Source organism: Solea senegalensis, linkage group LG8 (genome assembly GCF_019176455.1).
Source record: "Solea senegalensis isolate Sse05_10M linkage group LG8, IFAPA_SoseM_1, whole genome shotgun sequence".
NCBI lineage: Eukaryota > Metazoa > Chordata > Actinopteri > Pleuronectiformes > Soleidae > Solea > Solea senegalensis.
In genome coordinates, this window is record NC_058028.1 from 21,546,215 (window position 1) to 21,573,675 (window position 27,461).

Below are 27,461 nucleotides of genomic sequence, written 5' to 3' on the forward strand. Positions count from 1 at the left end.
CATGCGAGGGCACTCGAGACAGCTGTGTCCGTGGTTCACGGGCAACATGCTGCCGTCTTTTCGCTGGTGTCTGACGTTACTGGACAGGAACCTGACGCTGCTGCTCCGACTGTGACAGAATTTGGAAATGTATATATTTCCAAAATGTGGCACAAATGATGCGGAAAGTCACAAAAGTTAAGGCGAACGTCACGTTATGTCAAAGCATGCGGGCACTTGACAGCGTGACCTGCCCACTGTGTGGAAGCGTGGTGCCTCCTGCTCACATTCCTGCATGTTCATGACTTGGACCGGGATTTTCAGCCCAATTAAACACACCTCCAGGCCAGTTACACGATCCCTTAACTGCCCTCTTGTTGTATACACGTGCACGCTGAGCTAGCATAACAGGAGCAGTGCCTACTGCTCACATCCTTCATAAAGAAAGTGGTGGAGATGTGCAGACAGACCTGCCTGACAAAACAGGGGTGGAGGCGTGGCCTAACACACGCCTTCTTAAATAACGATTCTACACTTTTACTAACAGTAAGTACAATTATTCACCTGTAATGACTTGTGCCAGCAATCACCACAAAATTTAATAAAAGTGTCATAATAGTTTAGTATGTCGTCCAAAATTTAATAAAAGTGTCAAAGTTTAGTATGTCGTCCAAAATTTAATAAAAAATATCATAGTTTAGTATGTTGTCCAAAATTTGACAAAATTGTCATAGTATAGTACGTGATCCAAAATTTGATAAAAATGTCCTATGTTGTCCAAAAGTTGACCAAAATGTCATAGTTTAGTATGTCGTCCAAAATTTGACCAAAATGTCATAGTTTAGTATGTGGTCCAAAATAAGACAAAACTGTCATAGATAGATGACTAAATTTAATTAAACATTGCATTTGTATGTAAAAGTTATTGTTAACAAAATGTGTTAAGTGACCATTGGCCCCCGAACATCTTCACATTAGCAAATCTGGCACATTATCAAATCTCCAAACTTCTCAACTTTTTTTATGCAGGTTATTTTTAAAATAACATAAAACAGCAATTTGGTATCTGGTTTGTCACGATCAAGAAGCTTCAATGAGGTTTCTCCTGACAGTACTAGCATTGTACTTTGGTGTGGTCAACACAGGTTTGACTCCCACATAAGACTAACAGACATATGCGACACACTCATTTATTTTCATTGTCTGTAATTTACTGCCTAGCCCTGTCTTTTCCTTTTTTTTTTTTTTTTAGCTCTGACCCTAACCTCACTAATACTTATGTCCACTTATGGGACATGTCTACTGCCGACATGCAGTAGACCATAGATTTAGTGACTTCACTCTAGTCAAGTGTGTACAGAACCGACGACATCGACAGGAGCCCTCCAGCCCAGGTGCAGGACCTACGTGCAGGTTGCTCATCAGCTGGAAATGAATCATACATATGCCATTTCTCTCTCGCTCAGCCAAAACAAAAACTAGTTGAATAATGACATCTGCTCACTTTGTGATTAAGTCATTTACCTAAAGTTGCGTTGCATTATAGCTTTTTTATGGCGCGTACATCACACAACAATCACATTTTTTGTCTCCCACTCCTCTCTTCTTCATAAAGCTCCTCTAAGAAACATTTGAAAGAAAGACTTAAAAGAAAGATGATTAAAAACAAAAAGGCTGTGGGGTTACACTGCAGAGCAGACCACAGTCACAGCTTTATCACTTACAGCTACAGTGTTTTATTTTTCATATTGTTATGTCAAAGACAATTAACAAACTCTTTACTTTAGGCTGTACTGGTGATTAAAAAAAACACTTTTAATAACACTTTAAGTGCATTAAATTACTCGCCAACTTATAACAGAGTCCTATTACAGAGTTTAATTACAAGTTTGATTTATTTTGTGCAATATTATATTACAGCCCTCAAACTTATTATTCCGTCGAGCAGCGACTGCACCGAGCCATACATCAAGTGTTGGCTTTTTCTCTGCAATACTGTGAGAACTCAGCGTGTGCTCAGCGTGCGCTGTGATTTGATCCCATATAAGTAAAATGTAATTAAAATGTTATCCAACAACAGAATGTTGTTACTGTTTCAAAGTTCACAAGCTGCAGGTGGAACATTGATCTACAGCGTGCTGTCAGCTTCTGTTGTTGACAGGAAAATAAATGTGTCTAATAAAAAAATGCACTTGATAGAATGTCAAATGTTCTGCTGTCTTCACCTCACTGTGTTATAAAGATTAACAAATTACATTTATAAAAAAACAAACTCTCACATAATTACAGACTTGGCACAAACAAATCAAAAGAAACTGCAGGATATAAAATGTAACATTTAAAATGAATGTGGTCTTAGAGATGAATACACACAGATGACATACAGCAGGGGTGTCAAACATCTGGCCCACGGGCCAGAACCGGCCCTCCAGAGAGTCCTATCCAGCCAACAAGATGAATTTGTTACGAATTAGAATCTAATCATAACGTCAGATACTATATTTTTCACTTGCAGATACCTGTGATTAAATGTCTGTGCCTTTTCAGATCCACTGTGATCTGTCGGTTGTAATGCACATGTGTAAATGGTCAATTAAAGGCATGATATTGTTGACATTGCACTTATTTTTCTCAAGAAATATCACGTTTTGTAAAACCATACTTCATTAAATGTAAAACAAATGAGAGGAAATTCAGAGTTCTTGGTGTTTATAGGTTATTATGCTATTATTGTGCTGGTCTGGCCCACTTGAGGTCAACTTGTGCTGTTTGTGGCCCCTGAACTAAAATGAGTTTGACACCCCTGATGTACAGTAGCAGTACATATTAAATACAGCATATATATATATATATATATATATATATATATATATATATGTATGTATATATAAATATATAAATATATGAAATGAAAACATGGGAGTACTTACATCCATAAAAGGCTCTGGAGACGATCTGTCTCTTCATGTTCTGGCAGAGCATCTTCAGAGGAACACTGGTGGTGGGGGGAGGTCACTGTTAGCATCATGGTAGCCACTGTCATCACTCTTCAGCCCAAACCCAATATTTCCCCTGAATCCCTAAACCCTGGACCTTTAACGGAGTCACATGGGAAATGTGAGAAACGCAGCAAGGTTTCGTTGTGCACTTTGTGATATAAAAAAAAAAACAAAAAACTATGCTTCTTTGTGTTCTTTACTTTAACTTTGACTGAAAAAATGGATGAGCAGTTATTTAATTTAATCAAATCAAATATATACTGTATATATATATATATGCCTTTATTTAATATTAACCTCATGTTTTTTTGTTAGGAGACTTATGAAAAGTGACCATTAAAAGCTTGAAATGGCTTCAGAAAGCTACAAAATCCTGTTCTTATGTTCCTTATTTTATTCCTATGTTAACCATTAATGAAGTGCTTACACAGACGCACGTTGGGAGCACTAGTGTCCCTTTATAAGGCACTGATTAATGCTGTGTTCTGCATGAAGTGTGTTGTGTCAACATGTGATAAAGTCCTCGTGAATTAGTGTGGCACAAGCGCTCACTTTAGAACGACATCAAAGTGAACACACTTGCAGCTGCAGCAGTGCTAGTAACGCATTGTGTAAAGCAGGAGTGAACGACTTTCAAGCTTTATTGTGAAACGCGCCGCACAAACGTATCTGTCGACTAGATAAAACAGTGAATGTTAAACCTCAGGTTTAGTGGTATACAGTTTATACCAGACTTATCACCTTATTAGAGTCTTTTATTATCTTTCTTGTATGTTTTCTTGTTTTTGTATTCTAATTTTTGGACCTTAAGAAAAGACCATAGTTTTTAGTGTTTTCTTATTGTGATTTTACTTCATGAAGCCCATAGGAAAGCGTATTGGGATTTTAATTATACTATCAATTATAACATACGATGAATTGCTTTATAATAATTAGCAAAGAGGCTATGTGTTCTTAATATACATGTTAATTAGCCACTAATTAATGTTGGATAATGTTTGATGTTGTCATCGCCTGATATTTAAACAGGTTACAAGCTCGGTATTAGAATTTGCACAAAATCATAATCCGATGTTGTAATGAGTGTGTATGTGGTGTCACATTCAGAGCGAGAATGCATGACATCACAACCCCTCCCACAAGAACCTCTAACGTCTTGTAGTTCCCACATTTTCCAACCGACACAGACAATTCATACGTCACAAAGCAGCAACATGTGTCTTCTGTCAGCCAGAGTTGCTCTCGCTGTCACATGCCTCAGAGTTTTTTCATTAAATCGCCTGAAAGTACAGAGAGCACTGACGGAAACTCTAAACACCAGTGAGTCACTGCCGTCACAGAAGCTCCGTGATGCTGATGGTGCAGAATTTTTTAATGTATAACTGATGAGTTTTAATCAGTGCTTACACAATCCCCCTGGTACAAGTGTCGTGAAATATCAGCACAAGTGCAGGTCTCTAAATTGAAGAAAATTATTGGTGCGGGGTGGATAATTAATATGTGAGAGCTTTGTCTGTGTATGTCCCCTCCCCCTGAGGCACTGGTCACCATGGCAACAAAATACTCGGCAGTTGCAAGTGAATCTTTCATCCAATTAAACCAAATTTAGATTTCACACAGAGAGATTAACAAAACCGCAGAGTTTCTGGAGACGCCTGATGTTTGGTTTTAAAGAAGCAGCACAGCAGTTTCTCTACTACACAATTCTCCCTAATCCAAACAGATTATGGTATAAATCTTAATTTGCCAAGCAAGTGGTTGCTGTGACTATAATCCACCGAGATCATCTCCAATTTTACCATGCACTGTGATGAAAAGCACAGAAGTAATACAGTGATGGTGATGAATTTCCATGATTGAGATCATCATCATCATCGTCTGAGGAAAATCCATTTATATTTAATGTGACATGTCACTGACCGGATGATTCCAGAACCTCAATAAATAAAGCAATAAATAATAAATAACTCCGTAAATTATGTTTTCAAATATTTTTTTTGCCATGTATGTGAATTTGTGCCTTTTATTCTGTCTTTTATTTATTTATTTATTCTGTGCAGCACTTAATGGTTCTTCATTAAGATGCTTATTGTTCACTGAACGCTTTTTTCTCAATGTACTAAAGCAGATTTTTACACTGAATATTATAACAATTACTTTAGACAAGAATGTCATGACATGAAATGTTCAGCGATATCTATGCAGAGCCCGGGGGCCACAGACTCACCCCCTTCCCTTATGATGTCATGTTATTCCCTTTTCTTAAATTAAGTCTCTACCCAGAGGCTTGTCAGATGTTTTCTACAGCTGCTAAAAGTAAGTTATAGTATTAAAACAAAACACTTAAATGTGGAATGAAAGTTCATACGTGTGAATATCTGCCGTGTTGTGAATGCAGGTACAGCCGGCCGGGTATTCGAATGACACATTGCTGCCAGCTGTGGAGCAGGACTGGCACAGGGACTCATGAGTGGTTACTTCAGCCTGTTGCCATGACAATGGGCTTCCTCCGAAAGCCTGCATCTCCATCATATCCCCGTGGTCTACACCAGAGAGAGTGAAAGTGAGAAAACAAAGGGGTCTCAGTGCTGTGAGAGAAACCACACGACGCTGTGTTCATGTGCGTTTACACTGTCACACTGTCTGTGTTTGAAGTCTTACATATTATGACATAGGTCCCTCAGCTCAACCATTAATACATCGTTCCATGTATTCCACCTTGTTATTCATGATAGTAGGAGATGAAGTGATGAATGGACACTCATGTTACATGTGAGAGCTGGAAAAAACAAGTGTATAGAGGAAACCAAAAGTGGAGGGGTGGGGGGGTGTGGGGGGGTTGTGGGGGGGGACACTGTAGGAAGCAGGAACGGTGCTGTGGGAGAGACAGGCAGAGAGGATGCAGGGAAGCCATGCTGGATCAGTTCATTCAGAGGGGAGAGAGGAGACAGCAGAGCTCAGAGGGACACTCCAGACACACAGAAGAGAAGAGCAAGAGGAGGAGAAGTGAGAGTGAGAGTGTGAGAGAGAGAGAGAGGAGAAGAAGGCAGGAGTGAGGCTGATGCTCAGGCCGTGCAGGATGCAAAAAGCCAGAACAAGACAAGAGACACCAAAAATAAATCATCTCACAAACAACAAAAATAAATGGACACCAGTACAAGGGCACACACAGGGGAGAAAAAAATCATAGAAACGTCAACATTAAATAAATGCTCTTCACCTTAATTCTTCAGGTTGGAGCTGATGACCTGTCATAAATATGAAGCTGTGCTACGTTTCTTCAATAATCCCCCCAAAAAAACAAATAATATTAAGAAGGAAAAAGCGAACAGAAAAAATGCTGGGGCGAGACCGACATTTGGCCCGCCCCCTCTTTACTTTAGGACTATGTGTGATCAACAAGGGTTTTGGAGTCAGTACTGCGACCCCGCTCACACAAGGACTCCACGTCTCTACTACTGCGGAACCCCACAGGACCGTAATGAGAGGGGTGGAGGACGGGGCGGGGAGGGGTGGCAGGTTTAGTGAAGAATTACAGTGAACAGCATCGCAGCAAACGACTGCACAAACAGAGGAGAAACAACCGAGGAAGTCGGACGAGAGAGATAGAGAAAGAGAGACAGAAATTCAAACGAAAAAAAAGGATTTTTCTCCATCACACATATGCAGAAACACACAATCGTTCCTTTAAAAAAAAAAAAGAAAACAATGACAAGGGTGCATAGTTCCCATGCATAAACTGTCAAGCATGTTGCAAGTGAGAAATGAAAGGACAAAAAAAGAAGGAAAAGTAAACAAACAAACAAACAAAAAAAACACTAAGCAAATTATCCAAGCAGTTCCTGGCCACGACAACTCAAACCCAACAGTACCGGGGCATGCTTCACAAACTACACCCTCCATTTGTAACTGTTCGGCAGTCGGCGCTGCAAGTCCCAGAATACAAAGAAGCCAGAGAGGCTTTCACTCAAATGATGAGCCTTCAGGAATTGTGAATCCGCGATGGAACCAGGTGTCAGACAAGCCTGTCTATCTGACAGTGTGCGTTCACAGGCTCGCGTGAGGATCACTGCCAAATATCATGAATTATATGGTGTGTCTGAGTGGTGGCAAGACAGAGAAGAGACAAAGAGTGTGGAGGGTGGAGGGAGTGCGTCAAGCTCAAGCTTCAGCTTGATTTTTACCCCCAGTGTGTGCGACAAAGCCGCCATCATCTCAAGAGGGGACTGTCTCATTTCAAAGTGTCCACGACCTTCAATTGCAGCTGAAATTCACCAGCAAAAAGAAGAACACACGGCAAATGTATCCAACAACAAAGCTAAGAATGTATGTTAGTGTTGAGAATGGTTGGGACAGTCTGGGACACTTTTATGGCTGCATTACCATCACGTAGCACAGTACACTTCAGCTTGATTAGGAAACATTCACCATGAGCTGGGTAGTGAGAGTTAGACTGTGTCCAGCATGAAACAATCTGCCCATAAATCCCACAAACAAAATTGCAACACAGTAAACAAGGAGCAGCAATGGAGGACATCCAGCATTTTTGTGTTCTTTCTTTTTTGACATGCAGCTGTTTTATCACAAGAGGACGCGCTTTATTTAGTAGAATGCGTTGAGTCTAGCTCCACCCTGCAGGTGCCGGACCACTGTGCTTGGAACCACCACATTGGTGCACATCGGTTCTTTGGGTTCTCGTATCAATCATTTACAATGGAAACACAATGTGGATGCACAATGTATCAACCTGAACTGACAGGAAACTTATTTGAATGTGTGCTTTGGGGTTACCGTTCTGAAATTAGGAAGTGTTTGGCAGCATGATTACTCTCACAAAAATTGTCACTGCTGTGGATTAACGTAATGAGCTGTTCTTGGCGGGGAGCCCGCTCAGCTCGGGGCCACAGCCAAATTGCCTGCTTTGTCTAACCCCCTGTAACTCCCCTATCTGTGATGAATTCTACTGTGTTTCCCTTTCGGCTGGGTGACAGTGGACACGGAAGCAGGAGTCACATACACAACCTACAATATAAGTCTTAAAAAATACATTCAAAATGGATTATCAGGCTTTAAGCTTCTTGTGTGGTTGCTAATGTTGCTCCTCTTTCGTTGCAGCTAGAATGCAGGCAGCGCAATGTAAGATTTGCCCTAAGGTTATTGTCACGTAAGTGTTATGTCCAGAATTGTACTAGCATCTCATTGCTACTCTTACTACATAAAATCTGGGATTAGGATTTGATGACACTGACTAAATGGACTAAAATCATGTCTTAAAGTACTGTAATGTGGCTACAAAGTTACTGAGCAAGCATGAATTCATGAAGAACGTACAATAAAATAGTGCAACACGTAGCATTTTCGCTAATTGCGTTTTTCCTTGAACACTTGGGACATGAAAACATGTTACAGATGCCTGACAAAGCACACGCAGAGCAACACCTGCTTTCATAAGGTGTCGTGTTTCTGTTCACTTCCTTTACACTTGACTTTGGTCTCCACCAACTATTGGTCTCTTTGTCTCAAATCCCACTTCACACGTGATTTTCAGTCGGATTTCACAGTCTCTGATGAGAAATGGAACCTGCAGGCAAAACCTAGCGATGTGTCCGACAGACCCCCATTCACATGTTCCAACAAACAGGAGGTAACATTTTTCCATTGGCTGTTGATCTGTTTACAGGAGATGTTGCCAATGTATCACCTTGGTTGCAACATTTTCAAACTTTTCCGTCCCTTTAGCAAATTTATTGTGAAAAAAAGTGACAAATATAGTTACTTTTTGGACAAAGCTTTCCATTTCCATCTATGTAATGACTTGACTGAGCCAACACTGGTTGATAAAGGGTTGAATCAGCCAAACTTGACACAACTCATATACAACACAGTGATGTCATTACTATGTTTATAATCACTATAATATAACTTTGAATCACTACAGGTACATCTAACATGTACAGTATAATCCAGCCCAGGGGTGTCAAACATACGGCCCACGGGCCAGAACCGGCCCACCTGAGGGTCCAATTACAGTCTAATCACAATGTGAAATACTATATTTTTCAGATACCTGTGGCTAAATGTGATCTGTAAGTTGCTATGCACACGTGTAAATGGTAAACCTTTGCATAAAGTGTTGAAATTGCACTTATTTTTCTCAAGAGGTTTCAGGTTGTTCATAAACATTTTGTAAAAAGATGCTTCATTAAATGTAAAACAAAGGGAAACATTGTTGGTCCGGCCCACTTGAGATCAAATTGTTTTGTATGTGACTCCTGAACTAAAAGGAGTTTATTTAAGAGCGTCTACCCATGTCATTACCTGCTCTCATGGTACAACAGTGGAAACGTCAGTTATCTTATCTTATTGACTGTTGGACTGTAGCTTAAGCTGATTTTTTAAATTTCTGATCATTAGCTTCATTTCCCTGCTCATAATATGACAATCGTTAAAAAAAAAGTTTCCCCATTTCAGATTTTTGTAATTCATCCTGAACCTCCCTTTTACTTAGTTGAGAACACCAAGATGCTTGGCACTGTTGGGCTCTGTGTCAGGCAGCACACACACACATAGGCAGACAAAGCTGGTGGGAGTGAGGTTGGGAGGAAAGGAGGGGAGAGGACCAGAGAGAGCGATGGTGTGGGAGGCAGGGGACGAATGTTTAAAAGCAGTGTGAGGTCTCACGAGTGGGGAAGGGCATTGGGGTTGGGTGGGTGTGTTAAGGTGATAAAAACCTTTCATGACATTAGGATCTGTGAGGTTCCGCGAGCAGATCATTGAGATCATAGCATGGAGCCTATCTTCCTCTTCCTCGTCATCGTCCAGCGAGGGAGCGCGGCTGCCCGTGGTGTGGTGGTAATTTATAGTGACTGCTTGCACCAGTGGGACAACAGAGAACACAGTTAGAACAGTGACGTCCTACACGCTTCAACATGTGCACTGTGGATGGATACGCAACCAAACGTTTGGAAATACGTCATACAGTATGAGGTTGAACCGACAGCATACAACAATAATGATCATTTTTGTTTCGTGTGATGTGACACAGTGTGCATAGCAATGTAAATGTTACTTACTGGCATCGTAGTGGTATCCTGGGTAGACAATGCGAAACACATAGTCAGCAGCTGTTTGCTCCTCACCATTTCTGTCCTGGTCAATGAGCCGGGCAGCACTGCTCCTCTTCCTTAATTTAGGGAACACTTTTCCCTATGGGACCCACACGTATTTATAAAAACACACAGAAAATGACATTAAGCAGCAACGAAAGAAGAGGTTATTGCAACAGTGCACATTTAGATCATGTGTACTCCAAGTGGTTTATTAAAATGATTTTTAGTATTATTAGAATTAGTACTAATTATCAAGGTAGCGAGATAAACATATTTATAAATTAGTGACTTCTTCCCACTCCTTTTGAACATGTGTCAGTTTAATTGAAGTTTTTTTTTCTTTCACTGTTGTTTTGTTATTTCTTGTTGAAATAAACTTTCTAATCAAACCAAATCAAATCATTGAGGGTTCAGATGTAATGTAACTGTCAACTAATTGATTTTGTAATTTAATTATAGTGCAGTTCTAACACACCTTGCCTTTCTGTGACCAGAGAGGAGGCTCTAGCTGACCCCGCGGCAAGAGACCTGTTTCTAGGCAAGAGAGGAAGGCCAAGAGGTGACCACCAGGGGGGAAGTGGAGGGGAGGCCGTTGGATACCGTCCTGACTGACCAGAACTAGCGTGCCACCACAATCCACTGGAAAAGATTACAGAGGGATGAGACGGGGAGAGAGAAAAAACAAGGTGTTAGGCATTCATTATTAAGACTAAGTGAAAGAGACAAGAAAACAGTTCTATGAGGCTTGTTGATGCTGACTTTGGCCGGGGTTACACCACCCTGATCGTTGTCTGAGGGCAAAACACAGTGACCAACTGCTCTCTCACACACTGCTGACGAGCAAACAGCAGGTAAGGTAACAAAGTACAGTCGCTCATTACACAGACGAACGGACTTTGCAACAGTCGATTGTCTGCTTTGTCGTTCCTGTGTGTTGTTTTCTAATTGGCTGCAGTTAAACACGCAGTTAATCCATCTCACGTTGATGGGTGCCTGAAAAGCACCGACGCAGACAAGGACTACGCACGGTCATCAACTGCCCGAAGGACGACAGAGCGGTGTGTCCAGAGCCTTTGGGCTGACTCATGCCGCGTGAACGGGAATGAATGGCTGTAAACTCACAACGTTGATGGCAGTGGATGCAGACTATCTGGCGCAGAGGAACAGTCAGTGCATAATCCCAGTAGATGCTGAAAGGGAACAAACGTGTTTTGGATTAGTCAGACAAGGAGGAAAATACTGCATGCCTGTAAATGCCAGTCATGTTTAGACTGGGGTATTATGACATGGTTTGAAAAGCCGGGAATTTTAAGCCTTAAAGTCTCTTAATACACCTTTGTTTGTAGACACAAATTAAGTGTTACCTTTTCTCCAGGTCACAGTCTCCTAACGTGCCATTGATGAGCTGGTTGGGGGTCCACTTCAGGGTCAGGTTATCTCCAGCCTGGTGGAGCGACAAGTAGCCCCGCAACACCTCCATGTCCTTCTTCTAACAGTAGATGGAAGAGGACAGATGAAGGACATGATGTGACAAGACAGCCCTTTTTTAAGGGGACCAGTGTCCACTTCTTTAGTTGACATCAGAGATCTCAAACTGTTAACCAAACCAACCTCTCGTCGCTTCTTCAGTGTCATGCTGAATTTGACGTGTCATGCTAATTATTCCCCATTCATGTGCAAAGGCTTTCAGACTTTAAACATCTAATTAAGTCCAAGAGTATGTAACGTACCGGCTGCACCAGGACGTTGTTTTTGCCGTAGAGAAGGTGTGTTCTGGAGTTTTGGTGAAGAGATTCCACATACTCCCTTGCTGATGCAGCAAACCTGTCCTCTGACATGCTGCCACTGGATTGTCTCTTGCGGATCTGAAATAACAAAGCATTTTCAAAAACTCCCATGATCCCACTCATCCACAAATCTTCTGACCACCAAACTCCATCAATCCCTAAGGACTAAGGCGGCCGATCAGCCTCCACTCACCCCCAGAGCAGGTCGGCGGCTGGGTGTGGTGTCTTGACTTCTGTGGGCTCCATGGATACGGTGACGCTGGACAAGTTCGTTGGCTGAGGGGTCAGTCCACAAATGGTCTGATGTCTTCAGCTTGGTGTACTCAAGAGCACAAGGTCCGACTGAAAGCACAGCAAACACATCCAGACATCATCATGACGACCAGTGGTCACGTCATCCATAAATGTCAGCTCCTATTTTGTAGCTTCAAGATTGTCAATTGTTGAGGTTTTGTAACCATAAATTCACAGATGTCACCTGCAACCAGCCTCTACTGGACAATACTAGCGGTCAGTCACACCTGTGACCACTGTTCTGTCATAAAATGCCTGCAATGTCACGTTGTGTGGAGCAGAGAGTCTTCATCACTATTCTGTCAACTCACCTGACAATGTGTTTATATTTAAAAGTACACTTTGGATAGATTCTCTTTGTTATCAAACTGATAATTGTAACTTTTGAAACCCTATTAGAAATATATTTAAAATTGAATGTGTCACAGGTTGATATCTACTTTGCCAAATAGTAGAAAAAAAACAGAGGACTACGCAACATTCATTCATTATCTACTTTGTTATCCTCCATATGAGGGTCACCGGGCTGCTGATGCCAATCCAAGCTGACACAGGGTGAAAGGAGGGGGACAACATGGACAGGTCACCAGTCCATCACAGAGGGCCACAGAGACAAGCAACCCTTCACTCTCACACTCACACCATTTTAGAGTATCCAATTTACCTAATCTGAATATTGCATGTTTTTGGACTGTAGGAGGAAACTGGAGAACCCGGAGAAAACCCACCTACTTGCTCATTTTGCTGCAAAGGCAACAGCACTAACCACACAACACCAACTGTGGTAGTACACAACACTTGTGTCTAATATTTACACACATTAGTGTATGAGCAACACCTCACCTGTCCACCAGGGGTCTTTGATAAACTGAGCTCGCTCTACACATCTGCTACTGTCTCCCTCAGCAGCAGCAGCAGCAAGTCTTCACCTCTGCAGTCCGTGTGAGTGTACAGTAGTGTTGTATTTTCATCTTGTCTTCTTTGGTTAAATCTTCCTACTTTTTTTTCTGTTCCTGCTTGACTGCCTGTATGTTTCAGTTTGTCTGCTTATTAAACTTTGTGTCACGATTCTCGGCCTCAGTTTCCTGCTGCTGCTGTCAGCAGAGATGCCTTTCATGCTACATCCATGCTCGTCCATTTATGTTTAAAAAGTGAAATTCCCCCGTTGTTTTACAGCAGTTTTTCTCAATCCTGGTCCCGATTCAAGAAGTCAGCTCATCAGCAGAAGCACTGCAGAAGCCTGATAATGATCCATTTACGATAATGATAATGTTGGACTTCTAAAACATGCAGAGCAGAGAGAAGCCATGGTGTAAAGCAGCTTTGAGTGGTCATCAAGACTAGATAGGCACAATATATACAGACCATTACCATTAGAGCCTTTAAAATGGAGAAGTTTAAATATGCTGTTGTCTCTGTTTGTGTTTGAAAAGTCCAGAGCAGTGTTTTAGTCTGGGCAAAAAAAGAAGACCTTTGGAAACACGTCCATGTCCAAGACAAATGTCCTTAAAGACAATAAATCGATCTTATCTTATCTTAGAAAACAAATGACCCGAAAACCCCAGAATAGAACAGCACTCAAGTCAAAGTTTTCATGTGTTTGTTCACTTTTTATTCCAGTGTGATGTTGAAGAACAGCTCATTTTCACTACTGGTCCAGTCAAATGATTGTCCTTTGCTGAAAATCTCCATTTCCAAAACTACACCTTAAATGTTGCCTCCATAATAGTTCAGTTCCAAATCCATTCATTTCTATGACGTCAATTCCTGCGACCACTGTAATGCATTTACCTAATTGTGGCTTTCACATGAGTTTGTTCCAGGTACTGTAGATTTGTACACCTTTTACTGGCTGTTACTGACTGTTGGCAGTCTGATATACTTACCCAGCAGGGCTGCCAAGATGGGCCCGAAGACTGAGTCATGCATCAGAGCATCTCTCTCGTAGTATTTACTGCAGTGATAAACACACGGGAAGAAGACATGATTAAACTGTCATTAGTTTCTAATGATGAGTCCTCATAATCATTACAACTTTAAAACTTGTGACTGCTTTTAATGCAGTGTGGGCTGTGAAGTATCATGAGTAGAATGTTCATTTTGCACTTAACTTTTTTACTTAAAAACATGCTACCTGTGACCTGACTCACAAAATCAGATTAACAGGTTATCCAGCTGCTGTTTTAAACAGTTTGACTCTATAGCAACCTCTAACCTGAATGCATCCCATAGTACACTGCTGTGCTCTGAGAAAAAGTATTAGATTTCCAAGAAACCAAACAGAGTTTATTTTGAGCAACCAATCATTTTTATTTGTCACATGTAACAGGGTTGGGTGATTCATTCAGTCCCTTCACACTCAAACACTCCTTCTCCACACACACACACCTAGGTTTGCGCCACTTTTCTTCTTAAGACACAGGACTCATTTACATTAATTTGGACAGCCTAAATAAAGTGTAATCCCTAACTTTAACCATAACCAGTTAATACACGGCACAGATCTGTGCCGCAGGTGCACCCATGGTAAATTGCTGTGGGAATAATGCACTCCTTATATGGACATCCTGGGGTGTGTGTTTATAGGTCACATATTCAGGATTTAAAATTTTGTTTTTTTTTCCGTCTTCTTATGTGTCAAAGTTATGATTCATTTTATATCACATTTTTAGTAGTGATATAAAGTAGCGATAACTGTGCAGAAGTCACAAAACAGACTGTGACGTACTTCCAAATTTCACAAATTCAAACCGATTTTAAACATTTCGAGTACTTCTTGCTCAGGTGTGTTTATATAGTTGGTGAAAATAAATTTTCTTTTTTATCAGATTGCCTAGGCTGTGCTGGAAAAAAAGAATATAAGTCTGTACATACTGTAAGTTTAAACATAGTAATGAGAAAAAGCAGCCAAAATGCTGTGTGTTCTAAGGGTTAAACTGACCCTAACCACAATTCAAATCTCATTCGGACCAGGTTTTGGTCTCCATGAGGACTACTGGTTTGGACAAGGACAGTGTTTATGCCAGAAAATGTCCTAAAGAGGTAACAAATATAAGTAAATATTATATATAGACACACACGTTAATTCACACTGACATCACATTGTTTAAATTCAGTTGTTGACCTGCAATTGCACAGAACAGTGACTTGAAGTGTTTGACGCTGTCCGTGGTGCTGAAACCAACAACAGCCGATGTCATTGTCAGTCAAATCACATCAAAGTTTCTATTTTGTCGCAGGAACAGTCACATGTTGTTCTGTGTAACTACCTGTAATGTGATGCCCATTAGCCAATCAGATTGCCCAGGTTGATCTGACCCTGACTTAATCACATCACACATAACAAAGCCTGAAGTGGACGTGCTGGGGGAGTACAGAACAAAACAAATCACCTGGAGTTGTCCACGATGTACTGCACTAACTTGTCCAGCACTTTCTCGAAGAGCGCTGTCCGGACCCAGATGTGTTTGATGGCCTGAGCGGAGAGGGGCTGAGGGGGGCGGCTGGTGGTGGAGGAGCCCTGTCTCCTCAGAGGCTCATGTCCCACACTCTGAGTTCTCCTGCAGGGCACAGAGCACATGTTAGAGCAGATTTCAAGCTCAGAATCTGAACACAACCTGGTCCTGCCTGACTATGTTATGTATCTGAGGATATATTTTCATCATGTAGTTCTGGCATTTCACACATATGTAGATAAATATACTGCACAGGTGCATCTGTATGTAGGTGTTCATTTGGAACGCTTTGCTTATTTCAACAAATAACAACAAAGTAACACGAAGACAATACGTGACTATGTACTGTCGTGTCTTCTCACATTCATCTCTCATCTTAGATGAAACGAAATGAAATGGGTGGGTGAAATATTTGGTGGCAGAGGAGCGAGAGGAGCGGTTTCATCCCAGACCAAGTCGGACCTATAACACTTCAGACACAACCACTCACTCACACACGCACACCCACTTCAGCTGAAAAACAGTCACGATGTTTAGATATCCCGGTGTGCGTTTGTGTAAAATGTCACGAGTCTCCAGTCACGACTTTTGCAGTACGCTAATATTTTTAAGTGTGTGTTTCTCACTCCCTCTCTCCTCGTCTTCCCCTCCTGTGTGTGTGTGTGTGTTGGAGGGAACACACTTTAAAGTGTTACTTTAAAGGGAAACGTCTCTTTGGATTTGCCTAATCTTAAACTTCGTCCTGTGTCATGTGTCGCTCTTTATTAACGCTGTATTCCATTGTATTTAAATACTGAGGAGGTGGATGAAAGATCTTGATCCTCCTCATCTGTCCTCTAATGTCTTCTAACATCAAACGTCTCATTAGCACACAGACAAGATGATTATAGACTTCAAAAAATAATCTGATTACACGTGAATATTTCACAGGGAAGCCACACTGGAAATATAAAGAAAACAGCAATAGCTGACTGATTTCCTGCGTTTTTAAGTTACCTTTTAGCATGTAAAGCACTTCCACCCAGCTTATTTTAAACATGCTATAGAAGTAAAGTTAGATATGTGGACTGAGTCTAGGAATTGAACCCGTGACCCTCTGATTAGTGGAGGACTCTTTCTAAATCCTGAAATACCGCAGCCCATAAATATCTGTGAAGCTCATGTATCTTCTATATTTAGCTGCTTCGCTCGATCGATATGTTGTTTGCGTCAGCCCACCGTGTGCATAAATCACCAATCTCTAAATCCTACGGTCAATCCACAGATCACTACTTGCTTTCTCATGAACCAAAGAAGGCTGCGGCTGTTTGTTATAGCCCCCCACTCTTGTTTGTTGCCATGGCGATCCGAGAAACATTTAACGTTCACGAGGCCAATTTTGATGCCGTGACCTTTGCCCACCAAAGTCTGACCATTGAATGTGTGAGTGTGAGTGAACATGTGTGCATATATTATTACATGAGCACAAATCTCTCTCTCTCTCTCTTATGGAAACGTTGTTGTCTGTCATTTACACTCTGCTTTGTCTTTGCTCTTTTACAAATATGAAATCGTCAACAAATGTCAACGCGCTTGACAAACACACACGATTGTGAAAAGGAATACGTGGAATACGTTGAGACCTGGAGATTCAGTGTGTGTGTGATGTGAGATTCAGTTGTCATGACGAGCTGGGTTTTGTATCACATAACAGTGATACGGCCTCCTGTGTCCTCAGAGGTGAACAAAACAACTAATCACTTCAACTCAAGCTGCGGCATCTTGGCAAAAACACTGGTTCACTCTTAAGTGTCAGTGAGTTTGACAGTTCAGAAAAAATGGTACAAACACTAAATGTCCACTATTGATTATTTGTAGCACCACTGGCTGTTTTTAATCACTGCTCACCTGTCACCTGTCTCTCTTGAGAATGAGACCTTGTGTCTCAGTGAGACGACCTGTATAAATAAAAGGTTAAATAAATAATTAGAGCATTTGATTAATTTTTTTATATTTTCCAAATTCCTTGCAATTTAAGATTCACATAATCCATCACAGCTGCTGCCGCTGCTGAAGAGTAGCTCAATGCAGTGTGAAGTCAAAGGTTGCCAGACCATAGTAACCCCCATATTCCATATTCCTTATGATGATGATAATTAATAAAAAAAACATTTTAGAAAATCTGTTGACACAGAACAAACGTTCAAATACACACACACACACACACACACACACACACGTTCCTATAATTCCCTCCACCGCTGAAACTGATGTCATGGTCACAGTTTCTCTCTCTTTCTCTCACTCCGTCTCTTGTTTCCCATCATGCTCTCTGTTTTCTTTATTGCCAGTGGCACAAACCATGTTGCTATGGCAACCAGGGTAAATGAGCTCTGGAGCACTGAGATGGGATGACAAAATGGGTGGGTGGGGATGGGGCATTGAGTGTGTATGATTGTTTATGTGTGTGTGTGTCATATGCATTCTCGTGGTTACATACACACACACACACAGTAGTAATAATAGCCTGTAATGTTGTGTGCAGTCTGTCTGGGGAAATAAAGGCCAATGAGATTTGACAGATGAACAAAAGATGGTGGCTGATATGAGGACAGAGGGTTCAACGCTCAGTTTACTCAAACCCGGTTTATCTCCGCTAACCGACATCACACAAAGAAACACGGCCGTTTCACCGCACAGCCTCACCGCCAGACTCTCCGTAAATCATTTACACGGACGCGTGCGTTACTGTGTGTACTGTAGGCGTGTTCTCTGAAGCTCAAAGCTTTGCTTCCTCCATGTCTCAACCTCTGCGGCGCAGCCCTGGAGAGATGTGTGGTAGCCATGTGGCTCTGGCTAATGGACAATTAATGGGCTTGCAAACAGCTGGGCTAGTACCTAAGTGCCTGCAGATAAAGCCATTTATCATACTCTGGATGTACACACAAACACAGTGAAATACATATGCATGAGCCCGAGGCTTATCATAGTGTGCATGCACACGCTGCTCAGATTTGGGAAACACTCAACTGGCCAGAAAGTGTGTCTGCAGGTGTCATATAATGTGTGTTACTGTGTGTTTTACGCACACACAGTAACACACACACACAGAGAGGGAGAGATAATGACCTGACGAACAAAGAATGACAGTGAAAGTGTAAATAAATATTTATGGGATTAAATAATTCATAAATGCACGTGCTGTTTTACATCTATATTGACATACAATAAAATAAAGGAGTTTGCGTTGAGCTAAAGTGCAATGAGTAATACTAAAAGAAATATATATATTAAAACCACAAAAAATCCATAATAATTATGACAATGTGTTGCTCTTTAATGATTCATTAATAATGAATAAACTAAAAATAATAAAGGTGATTAACAATATACAAACAGACTCTCTGTGAATCAGACTTGTGTGTTTGCACAAACAGCGGCACTGAGCCTGACTCTAGTGAGGAGCAGAAAAAGATGAACAAACAAACGATAAACAATATATTTGCAGCAGTGACTTCACAACTGTTGTGTGTGTGTGTGTGTGTTGCAGGGTGTGGTAGTGACTACACAATGTGATATCCGTCAGCCATCACCCTAACAATGACAATCACATAATTAGTAAATCAATATTTTAGGCATGCATTGCAGCTTGGCAATGAAACTGGTCTTAAATAATAGTTATTATAATAAATGTCTATCTCAGCCTTGGTAACAACAGTATACACGGTCTACTATCACATATATAAAACAAGTCATTTAAACTGAGGCTTAACTATCAGTGGGCACAGGGTAGTGGAGTAATGTGCATTGTATCTGACTTGGTGAATAATTAAATCTACACTGTGAGTCTTATTATCCACAATAACAAAGACAGCTGTAATGGAGAAGAGTGTCTCCTCCTCTCTAATGAAGATGGCCCAGTCACTCAATTTAAGCAAATTCAATTCTGATTGTGGTGTCAGGTATGTTCCCTTGGGGCGACACTCCAATCACAAAGTGATTCATTGAAACTTAAACCTGAAATTAATCCTGGGTCTTAAACAGAATTTAGTGAGCTCTTCCTCTTTGTCGCAGTTGTGTTTTCTTAAAATATAAAATCAATGCAATAGTAATTAGAAAAGAGGAAAAAGAATTGCTGTGAAACCAACCTGGTGAGGTCTGCCTGCTGCTGGAGCTGTTCTTGCACTTTACGGCAAACTTCACCGGCAGTATCGGAAACTTTGCCGACTTTGATGAAGAGGGCGGCGATCTTGTCACTGCGGAGGAAGCCAGCCGCCCGTCTCTTCAGCTGGTGACCCAGACATGCCTCGATCGCAGCTGCAGGAGGAGGAAAACAAACGGAGGCTAAGTTAATGCTGACAAGAGTGAGAGTGGAGGAGAAAGGCTGGGCGTCGTGAAATATTCAACATGAGGACGGTGGGTTATTAGTAAACTAAAAAGACGGAGGTTTGCTGTCAGAAAATGGCTGGAGGGCTCAGAATTAAATCTCACATGTTTAGATACTCAGTCTTCTCTTTGTCTTGGGATATTCTATCTCTGAAGGCGACACAAATAAAAAAAAGGTATTTTCTCAAAATTCGAACATCGATACAAAGCGGGTTTTTTCCACTTTATTTAAGGTTTTTTATTGCAGGGCACACAAATACGAAAAAAAAAAGTCGCCACCTGGATTTAACTAAGGAAATAGATAAGGGGTTCCTGCAGTTGGTCAGGTCTAGGTTCAGCAACATTATGTGCCCAAAGAATGAGGTCATCAAAATGTTGGTCATACCTGTCCCTCGCACACCTTTAAGCTGCATAAAAAAGTGCACAGATGTCTTAGCTGTAACTGTTTTAAATTTAAAAAAATAATAAACCTGTTTGTCATCTCAGGTGCATCTTTAAGTGCATAAAATCCAAAAGGTGCACGATATTAGCATTTGTTTCTGTTTGGAATGCGATAAACATAATGTCACACACGACCCACAAACACAACACTGCTATCACACCTATCAGAGTCATTGAGGGACAGTGAAACAAGTGTTCCTCTCGTTATTTCTTCAGTTGTATCTGGTGGAACCACAGGCTGGTCCACTCAGATGTTGGTTATGGGCCGTATGTGGTCCACGGACCGCCATTTGAATAGACTGGCTCTATAAGTGAGGCATAAACAGATCCTGACTGCTCCAGTGCACATGTGGAGAAAAGACATCTCAACATTAACAACACACACATGTACAGACATGATGTGACATATAATAAGTCTAATATCTTCAGTTATCCTGATCTAAGATCTAAAGAACTGGTTGAAATGGTCAATAAACTGTTGTCATGTACTGTAAAAATGTTCCTTCTTGTTTTTTCCAGGAGAATAAATAAAAAAATCAAAATTCATCACTTCAGATGACAAAACATGTTTTAAATCCCATTGCAACACTGAAGCACAGAAGGTGCCACATTAGAGCTACAGGTGGAAGGTGCAATTCTTTCCAAGTCCCAACACCCAGAAGGTCAGAATGTCCTGATCTGTGCTGAACCGGCACGACTGAGCTGACAGAGTGTGAGAAATCCAACACAGTTCAACACTGTTCAGCTCAGCACCGGTTCATCTCTTCACCAGCAACTTTCAGCAGGTGAGAGGACAGCAAAGATGGCTGTGAATCCCGAGGTAAGAGGGGTTGTTTTCTAACTAGAACAAAGAAAGTGAAAGTAGAACATGAACTTAAAACTGCACGAGTGTATACAACAATAATGCTAATGTGACTCACTACCACTATTTTTTTTCATGGTTGTCAGTGCCGTTTCTTAGTTAAGGTCGTCTTTTTTTTTTGTTTTTCAGTTTTTTATTCTTCTTTATTTAATGCTAAAATAGATCAATAAAAAGCAGTATGTGCATTCTTATGTAAATGAGCAGCACATAAGCATTCTGTGAATCTCAAACTTCACAGAGCAGCTTCCTCTGCGTTCCGCTGCATGTGTGCAGACAGCGTTGTATTAGTGAGCGCTTCTCTCTCTGTACCTCATTATAGTGATGGTCACTTATTAAATCAGAACCAACACCATCACCGCGAACACAAGTGAGGAGCAAACGCCTTCAAATATTTAAACGGGTGGAGTTTGTAACCTAGTGCAGCTGCTCACTAATTGTGCCCTTTCACACTGTGTGCACCCGCGTTGTCCGTTCATTACCGGGAATGATGACATCATAAAACTTTAATGATCTCTGTAGTGGGAAATTGGCTCTTTGCAGCGTGGAAACAGAGACAGAAAAATAGTATGGGTCACAAAAGTAGACCACTTGACAATTTGACATGATTGAGTCTTTACACATCGCGTGTCATTTAGCAATAGAAGCATTTCTGTATCCTACTGTATTTTTTATTTGTTGAAAGACAACCACTGATTTAAAGTCTCCAGATTCATGATTTGACTGACACCATGGGGATATTTTGTGACCTGAAATTCAGAACCAGGCTCCTATTGGACGATACCGGCTGTCAATCACACTAGTGTCCACTCATGAATTATGTAATACATATATACTTTGTCGTCTATTTTCTCTAAAGTGGAACATCATTTGCAAAAACTGACATCGTGTTCTGTTCAGAGAAGATCTGAAACTAGCAGCAGAGACCGTTTACTCGGTTAACCGATGACTAATTATACAATAGTCTTTCATTCAAAAAACAAACAAACAAAAACCAGTGGAGTCATTTCCTGGTTGGCCTCATAATGGCTCTGGACGATGAGATCCCCTTTCACCTTTTATATTCACTTCCTATTTATATTCTTCTCTATATATTTGTTGTTATTATTATTATTATTATTATGTACAGTATGGAACAAAGGAGTCGACATACTGAAAACTAAATTTACTTGCAGGAGAAACGCCCCTGAACACAACCGGCATTTCTTTTTCACCCGACAATGTACCTTGGTCATTAACCTTTCAACACCTAACCCTCGAAATGTCCGTCTGGACTTTTTTTTTGCTTAATTTAACCATAAAAGGACCTGAGAATGTCCTGTAACTAAGTGCTTTTGTCAGAATAACTTCTAATATCTGGCAGTTCTTTACAATTTACTGAATGTTTTGCATGTTAAATTTGTATGAAACATCTTTACAATAACATTTTTTCAATTCAATTCAATGTGCAAAAACAGGCCAAAAAAATGGAAACTATGTACAGGTGTTGTTCCCACTCTCTCCTCTCTGGCGACAAAGATGCTGATTCTCTGGCTTCCTGAAACAGCCCTAATGAAGTAACCGTAATAACCACATGTTGGTTTTGACGTGCAACTTCTCAGCTTTCAGAAACCGTTGCAAATTTTACAGTAGCACAAACCGTTGCGTAACTACGGTAATGCAAAGTGCGCTTGTGCCAACGTGTCGTCGGCCATACGCTCGGTGTTAAAGGATTAAAATAGAATCCCAGCTCTTCAGTGAACAGCTCTGTCAAACTGTTTCACAAAAGATATTTTACCTAAATCAAAATGACACTGATTTACTTGCATTTCAACATCCTGTTGACAAAAACACACCATTATTGTCCTAAAATCACCCAAACAATCCAAATGAAATCTCCTGAAGTTTGCTGTCAAACTGATCTGGGACTGTGGACGGGACACAGACATGTTTACACCAAGGCACAGTGCGTTATTGTGGCAGAAAGACATACATACAGTAAGTGTCCCATAGAAATGCGTCGACTATTAAGCAGAAAATGAGGGAGAAATGGAGGCAAACAGTCTGGCTGTGATCCATTAGCTGCCTCTCTCCCTCTGTAATTGTTGCATTAACGCTCAGCTATAATGAGCTTTTTAGATCCGATGGTAAAAGCAACAGCGTAACTTGATTACTCGGGCAAATACAAACAGATGCTTTTACCTCTTTTCCCATTTGTTGCACGTCTTCTGATAGTTCCAGTGATCTAAGTGTTAATAATGTTCTTGCTTACAAATGAAAAAAGGATTACGTTCATGCAAAATGTCTCTCTCTGCAAACATTAGGCCACCACAGAGAATAACTTAATGAAGTCTGGACAAAAAGCTCGTCTTCACCGCGTACAGCGTTTCACGTCGTGCCGGAGCTTTTTTAGCTGCATGCCAGTGTTTTCCCTCTGTATATTATGCTGGGGGAAAAAAAACTGTGCTTTATGGGTTTAATAGTTTGCTTTTATTGCTCATCTCGGAGCAGTAGAGGAAGTGCTAAAAGGCTGGAGGATTTACAGTAGCTTGAAAAGTTCTCTGTATGTTCACAGTAGCTTGACTGTGGCAGATTAAAGCTGCTGACAGTGAAGCTGTTTCGCCTCACTCCATTGTTTCCTCTGCTTTATACTTCATATTGTGCGTCACATACTTTGCATTAGCTGCATGATGTGGTCGGGGAAAAGTCACGCAGAAATAAAGCATGCTCACTGATCACACCTTGCTGATAGACGGCCTTTTCCAACAGGAAATTGAGGTCTGTGTCACCACTCACTCCCATGCATCAACAGCAGGAGAGGAACCACAAACATCTATCACTATGTAACATAACGACAGATTTAAACTGTCTAGTTCGGCTTTAATAAACAGACTTTTTACTAGACTTAAAAAGAATCTGCTAGTGTTTTATTGACGGTGGCAGCTTTAAAGAACTTCAGCTTCCAGTAGCAAGAGGATGCAATTAATCTGCGAGGATGATAGTGAAGCTGCACAGACTTCCCGTGGGAAGCTGCTGCGTCAGGTATTTCTCTGTCATTTACAGTTAAAGGGAGCCAAGAAAGCATAGATGGAACTGGTGATTAGAGGACTATGATATTTACTCTGTGAAGATTAATGTTCCAACAAGTCAGAGAAATCAACAGCAGTGTCAGCAGTTTCCCACGTGTGTGTGTGTGTGTGTGTGTGTGTGTGTGCATGGGCTGTGGAAATGGATCAGGATCTTCTGAACTGACTCATTCTGCCTTTCACGCCTTTCTCTGCTCTATTGTGTGGGATGGAAGGATGGTAGAAGGAAAGGGTGGGAGGTATAGACAAGCGATTTGGTCAAAGGGTCAGGCAGGTTGGCATGGCGACCAATCTGCATCTGCGTTTGGTTGCGGCTGGAAATTAACTGTTAAAGCAGCGGCCGTGTGCAGAGATCGGCCGGAGCACGACTAATTCAGCCTGCTTTTCTGAACCATGGCGGTCGGAGATGCGGAACACATGGGGACGAACGCTTCTCTGCAGCGTCTGGTGTGAGGCTGTGCTCCTGTTAGTCACATGATGCGGTGGATATAAGAGGGATTGGTGGTTTCACGGCAAGGCTTAGTTAAATGCAATTATGACTGAGGTGAGTGAGAGTGGAAATCAAGGTGCAGGAGAAGCAAACAAAGAAAGAAGTAAAGTGGGATGTAAAATGAAAGAAAAGCCAGGGAGATAGAGTCAGTGCAAAGAGTGGGTGTGTGGAGATCCATGTGCTGATCCAAGGGATGAAGGTAGGATTTACCAAGGTTGGGGTGCTATATGTGCTGGGCTCAATCATTTACACACAAAGTCAAATAAAACCTACACTACGAAAAGAGGCCGAAAAATCTAACTCTTTCCAGCAGCTAAGAATTCACTCTTTTTGTTCTTTCATTCTTTCACGACACGTTTGCTGCACATATGGATCAGTTTTAATGGATATCGTCCATTTCCACATGAAAGACACAGAAATAATAAACACAACTCATCTTTGGGCTTGTAAAAAAGGTAACACAAACACACACACACACGCTGTCTGCTTTGTGCAAATGCTCAGGCACCTTCATCTCCAAAGTTCCCCTTCAACAAGGTACTCATCTATTTGTGATAAGAATTTAATTTGCAAAATAAGAAAAGAAGGCATCTCTCGCCTTAGGTTAGTTAAACTTTCATGTCTTCGCCCAGTTTCCCCAGTTCCCAGCTGTTCTAAAGCTGCTTTTCCACAACATGACTCTACACAGTTTGGTTAGCTTTCCATTACAATAAAGTACCTCCTCAACCTGGGCGGAGTCATCATAGCACGGCTGCATGAAACCGCCGCGACACACACAAACTAGTGACTTGTAAAGCAGTTGTTTTCAATCATTAGAATGAGTTCATTAAAAAGTTTTGTTCAGTACTTCCTGCATGAACGGAGTCACTGAACTGAAATACAGCGGCAGGATTTGGGATCAGCAGTGCTGTCATTAAATACACCAAACTCCTCTGTTAAATACTGAGATTTTAGACATTTCCATGCTAAATGACGGAGACTAACGCAAGTTTTCAGGATTTTTAAGTTTTTTTTCAATTGATCTACAGTTTGGCATCGTTTGGTTTGATTCTCGCGTCGGACGTCTTGCTCGTGCCTCTTCCTGTGACGGCAGTCTGACGACATCACAGGCACAAGTTACCCGTGTTCCTAAATGAAAAGCCAGACATTCCACGACGCACACAGGATATACATCCGGTAGTAACCCCGCCTAATCTATCCTTCACCTCACATCCACGTCAGGATCCCTGGTGCCACAGCTGCAGCAGGCTGGCATCATTCAGAGAGGTCTTTCTCTTCTATGACACGAGTCGCACTACGCAGGATCAATGCTTTTCTTGTGAGGAGACAGATGTGCTCATTAAGTGTGGAGAGCAGCACTAATCATGGTGATTGTCACAGACAGTCGGGGCTGATTAAGCACTAGAGACGTACGGCGACTGCGGTGCTGTGTGTCACACTGACGAGTGCAGTGTAATAAAAACACCAAAAACATCTTTCGAAGATGTTCAGATCATCTCCAGCTGTGGCTGCTACCACAATGATGGAGATGTAATGGATGTAATGGATCTTTGTGTCACACGTCATGTTAGTGAGGCTCAGTGAACGCAGGTGCATGATGGGAGAGAGACCGTATGATTTTTTTTTCAGAACACAAGCTCCTGTTTTAATTATTATTGTGATAATGTGTTGATAATATGTATAATTCCACAAATTAAATGTTTGTACCTGACAGACGTGTGGAGCATTTGTTTTACGTTGTTTGTTTCCATGTGTTTGTTTTTGTGGGTGTGTCACCTGCATTGTGTGTCACCTCTTCCCTTTCTGCTGTAATGCAGATGATGTGTGCGACAAAGAGGTACATGACTTTTTCATATGTTAGGTTTTGTGCTGTAGCTTCCTTATTTATACTTGGGTTAACTTACTTTTATTATTCCACATGTCTGACTGGTGTTTTCTATTCGTTTTATGCTCTTTCTGTCAGGAATTAAACAGAGACCGTCTCCAAAAGAGTCTGCGGTCTGGTCTTTAAATATTGAGATTTTAGAAATGTCCTCGCTAAATGTCGGAGATTGACGCATGTTTTCAGGATTTTGAAGTCTTTTTAACGGATCTACAGTTCAGCATTGTTCGGTGTGATTCCTGTGTCGGACGTCGCGCTCATGCCTCTTCCAGTGATGACACTCTCTGGCCAATCAGTGGTCGGCAATCTGTTGACATCCCATTTTAGTATTGGCTCAGCTCGCTTGGAACCTTGTCAGAGCAGGTACTAAAAAAAAACGAGTCAAGCCGAGCCAAGCCGTGCTAGAACTGTATCGTGGAAAAGTGCTATAAGTGTGTGTTATGCGTTACTATCTGTACGATAAATAATCTTCCTGAATGAACTTTAGAGTTCCTTGTAATCTGTCTGTAAAACTGTAGTGTAAAGCATATCAATAATAGAAAAGTGCTTTATAAATACAAACCTTTTACCATTTACCAATTCAAAACACATCTACACACGGGGACAGCTTGCTGAAATTTAGGTTTCTTTGTCTCTTTCTCATCGGGTGTTCCCACCCACTGTGGAGGGTAGAGGATCCATGTTGTTTGCGTGGGAGTGACAGAGGTCACTCGCAGCTGCCAGCAGTGAAGGAGAA

At 41.3% G+C, this 27,461-nt stretch overlaps 1 protein-coding gene across 1 annotated transcript in view; it reads right to left on the minus strand.

Moving 5' to 3' along the window:
• Positions 1-1,661: 1,661 nt before the first annotated feature.
• sgsm2 (small G protein signaling modulator 2) overlaps positions 1,662-27,461 on the minus strand; it is a 48,635-nt gene continuing 22,835 nt past the window's right edge. Inside the window, exons 3-15 of the mRNA XM_044032349.1 lie at positions 19,751-19,919; positions 15,561-15,728; positions 14,055-14,122; positions 12,068-12,216; positions 11,818-11,952; positions 11,452-11,576; positions 11,210-11,277; positions 10,563-10,726; positions 10,052-10,184; positions 9,710-9,844; positions 5,347-5,521; positions 2,910-2,974; positions 1,662-1,666 (exon numbers count right to left, since the gene is read on the minus strand). Of these exons, the coding sequence (XP_043888284.1) occupies positions 1,662-1,666; positions 2,910-2,974; positions 5,347-5,521; positions 9,710-9,844; positions 10,052-10,184; positions 10,563-10,726; positions 11,210-11,277; positions 11,452-11,576; positions 11,818-11,952; positions 12,068-12,216; positions 14,055-14,122; positions 15,561-15,728; positions 19,751-19,919 (1,559 nt within the window). The remainder of the gene's footprint in view (positions 1,667-2,909; positions 2,975-5,346; positions 5,522-9,709; positions 9,845-10,051; positions 10,185-10,562; positions 10,727-11,209; positions 11,278-11,451; positions 11,577-11,817; positions 11,953-12,067; positions 12,217-14,054; positions 14,123-15,560; positions 15,729-19,750; positions 19,920-27,461) is intronic.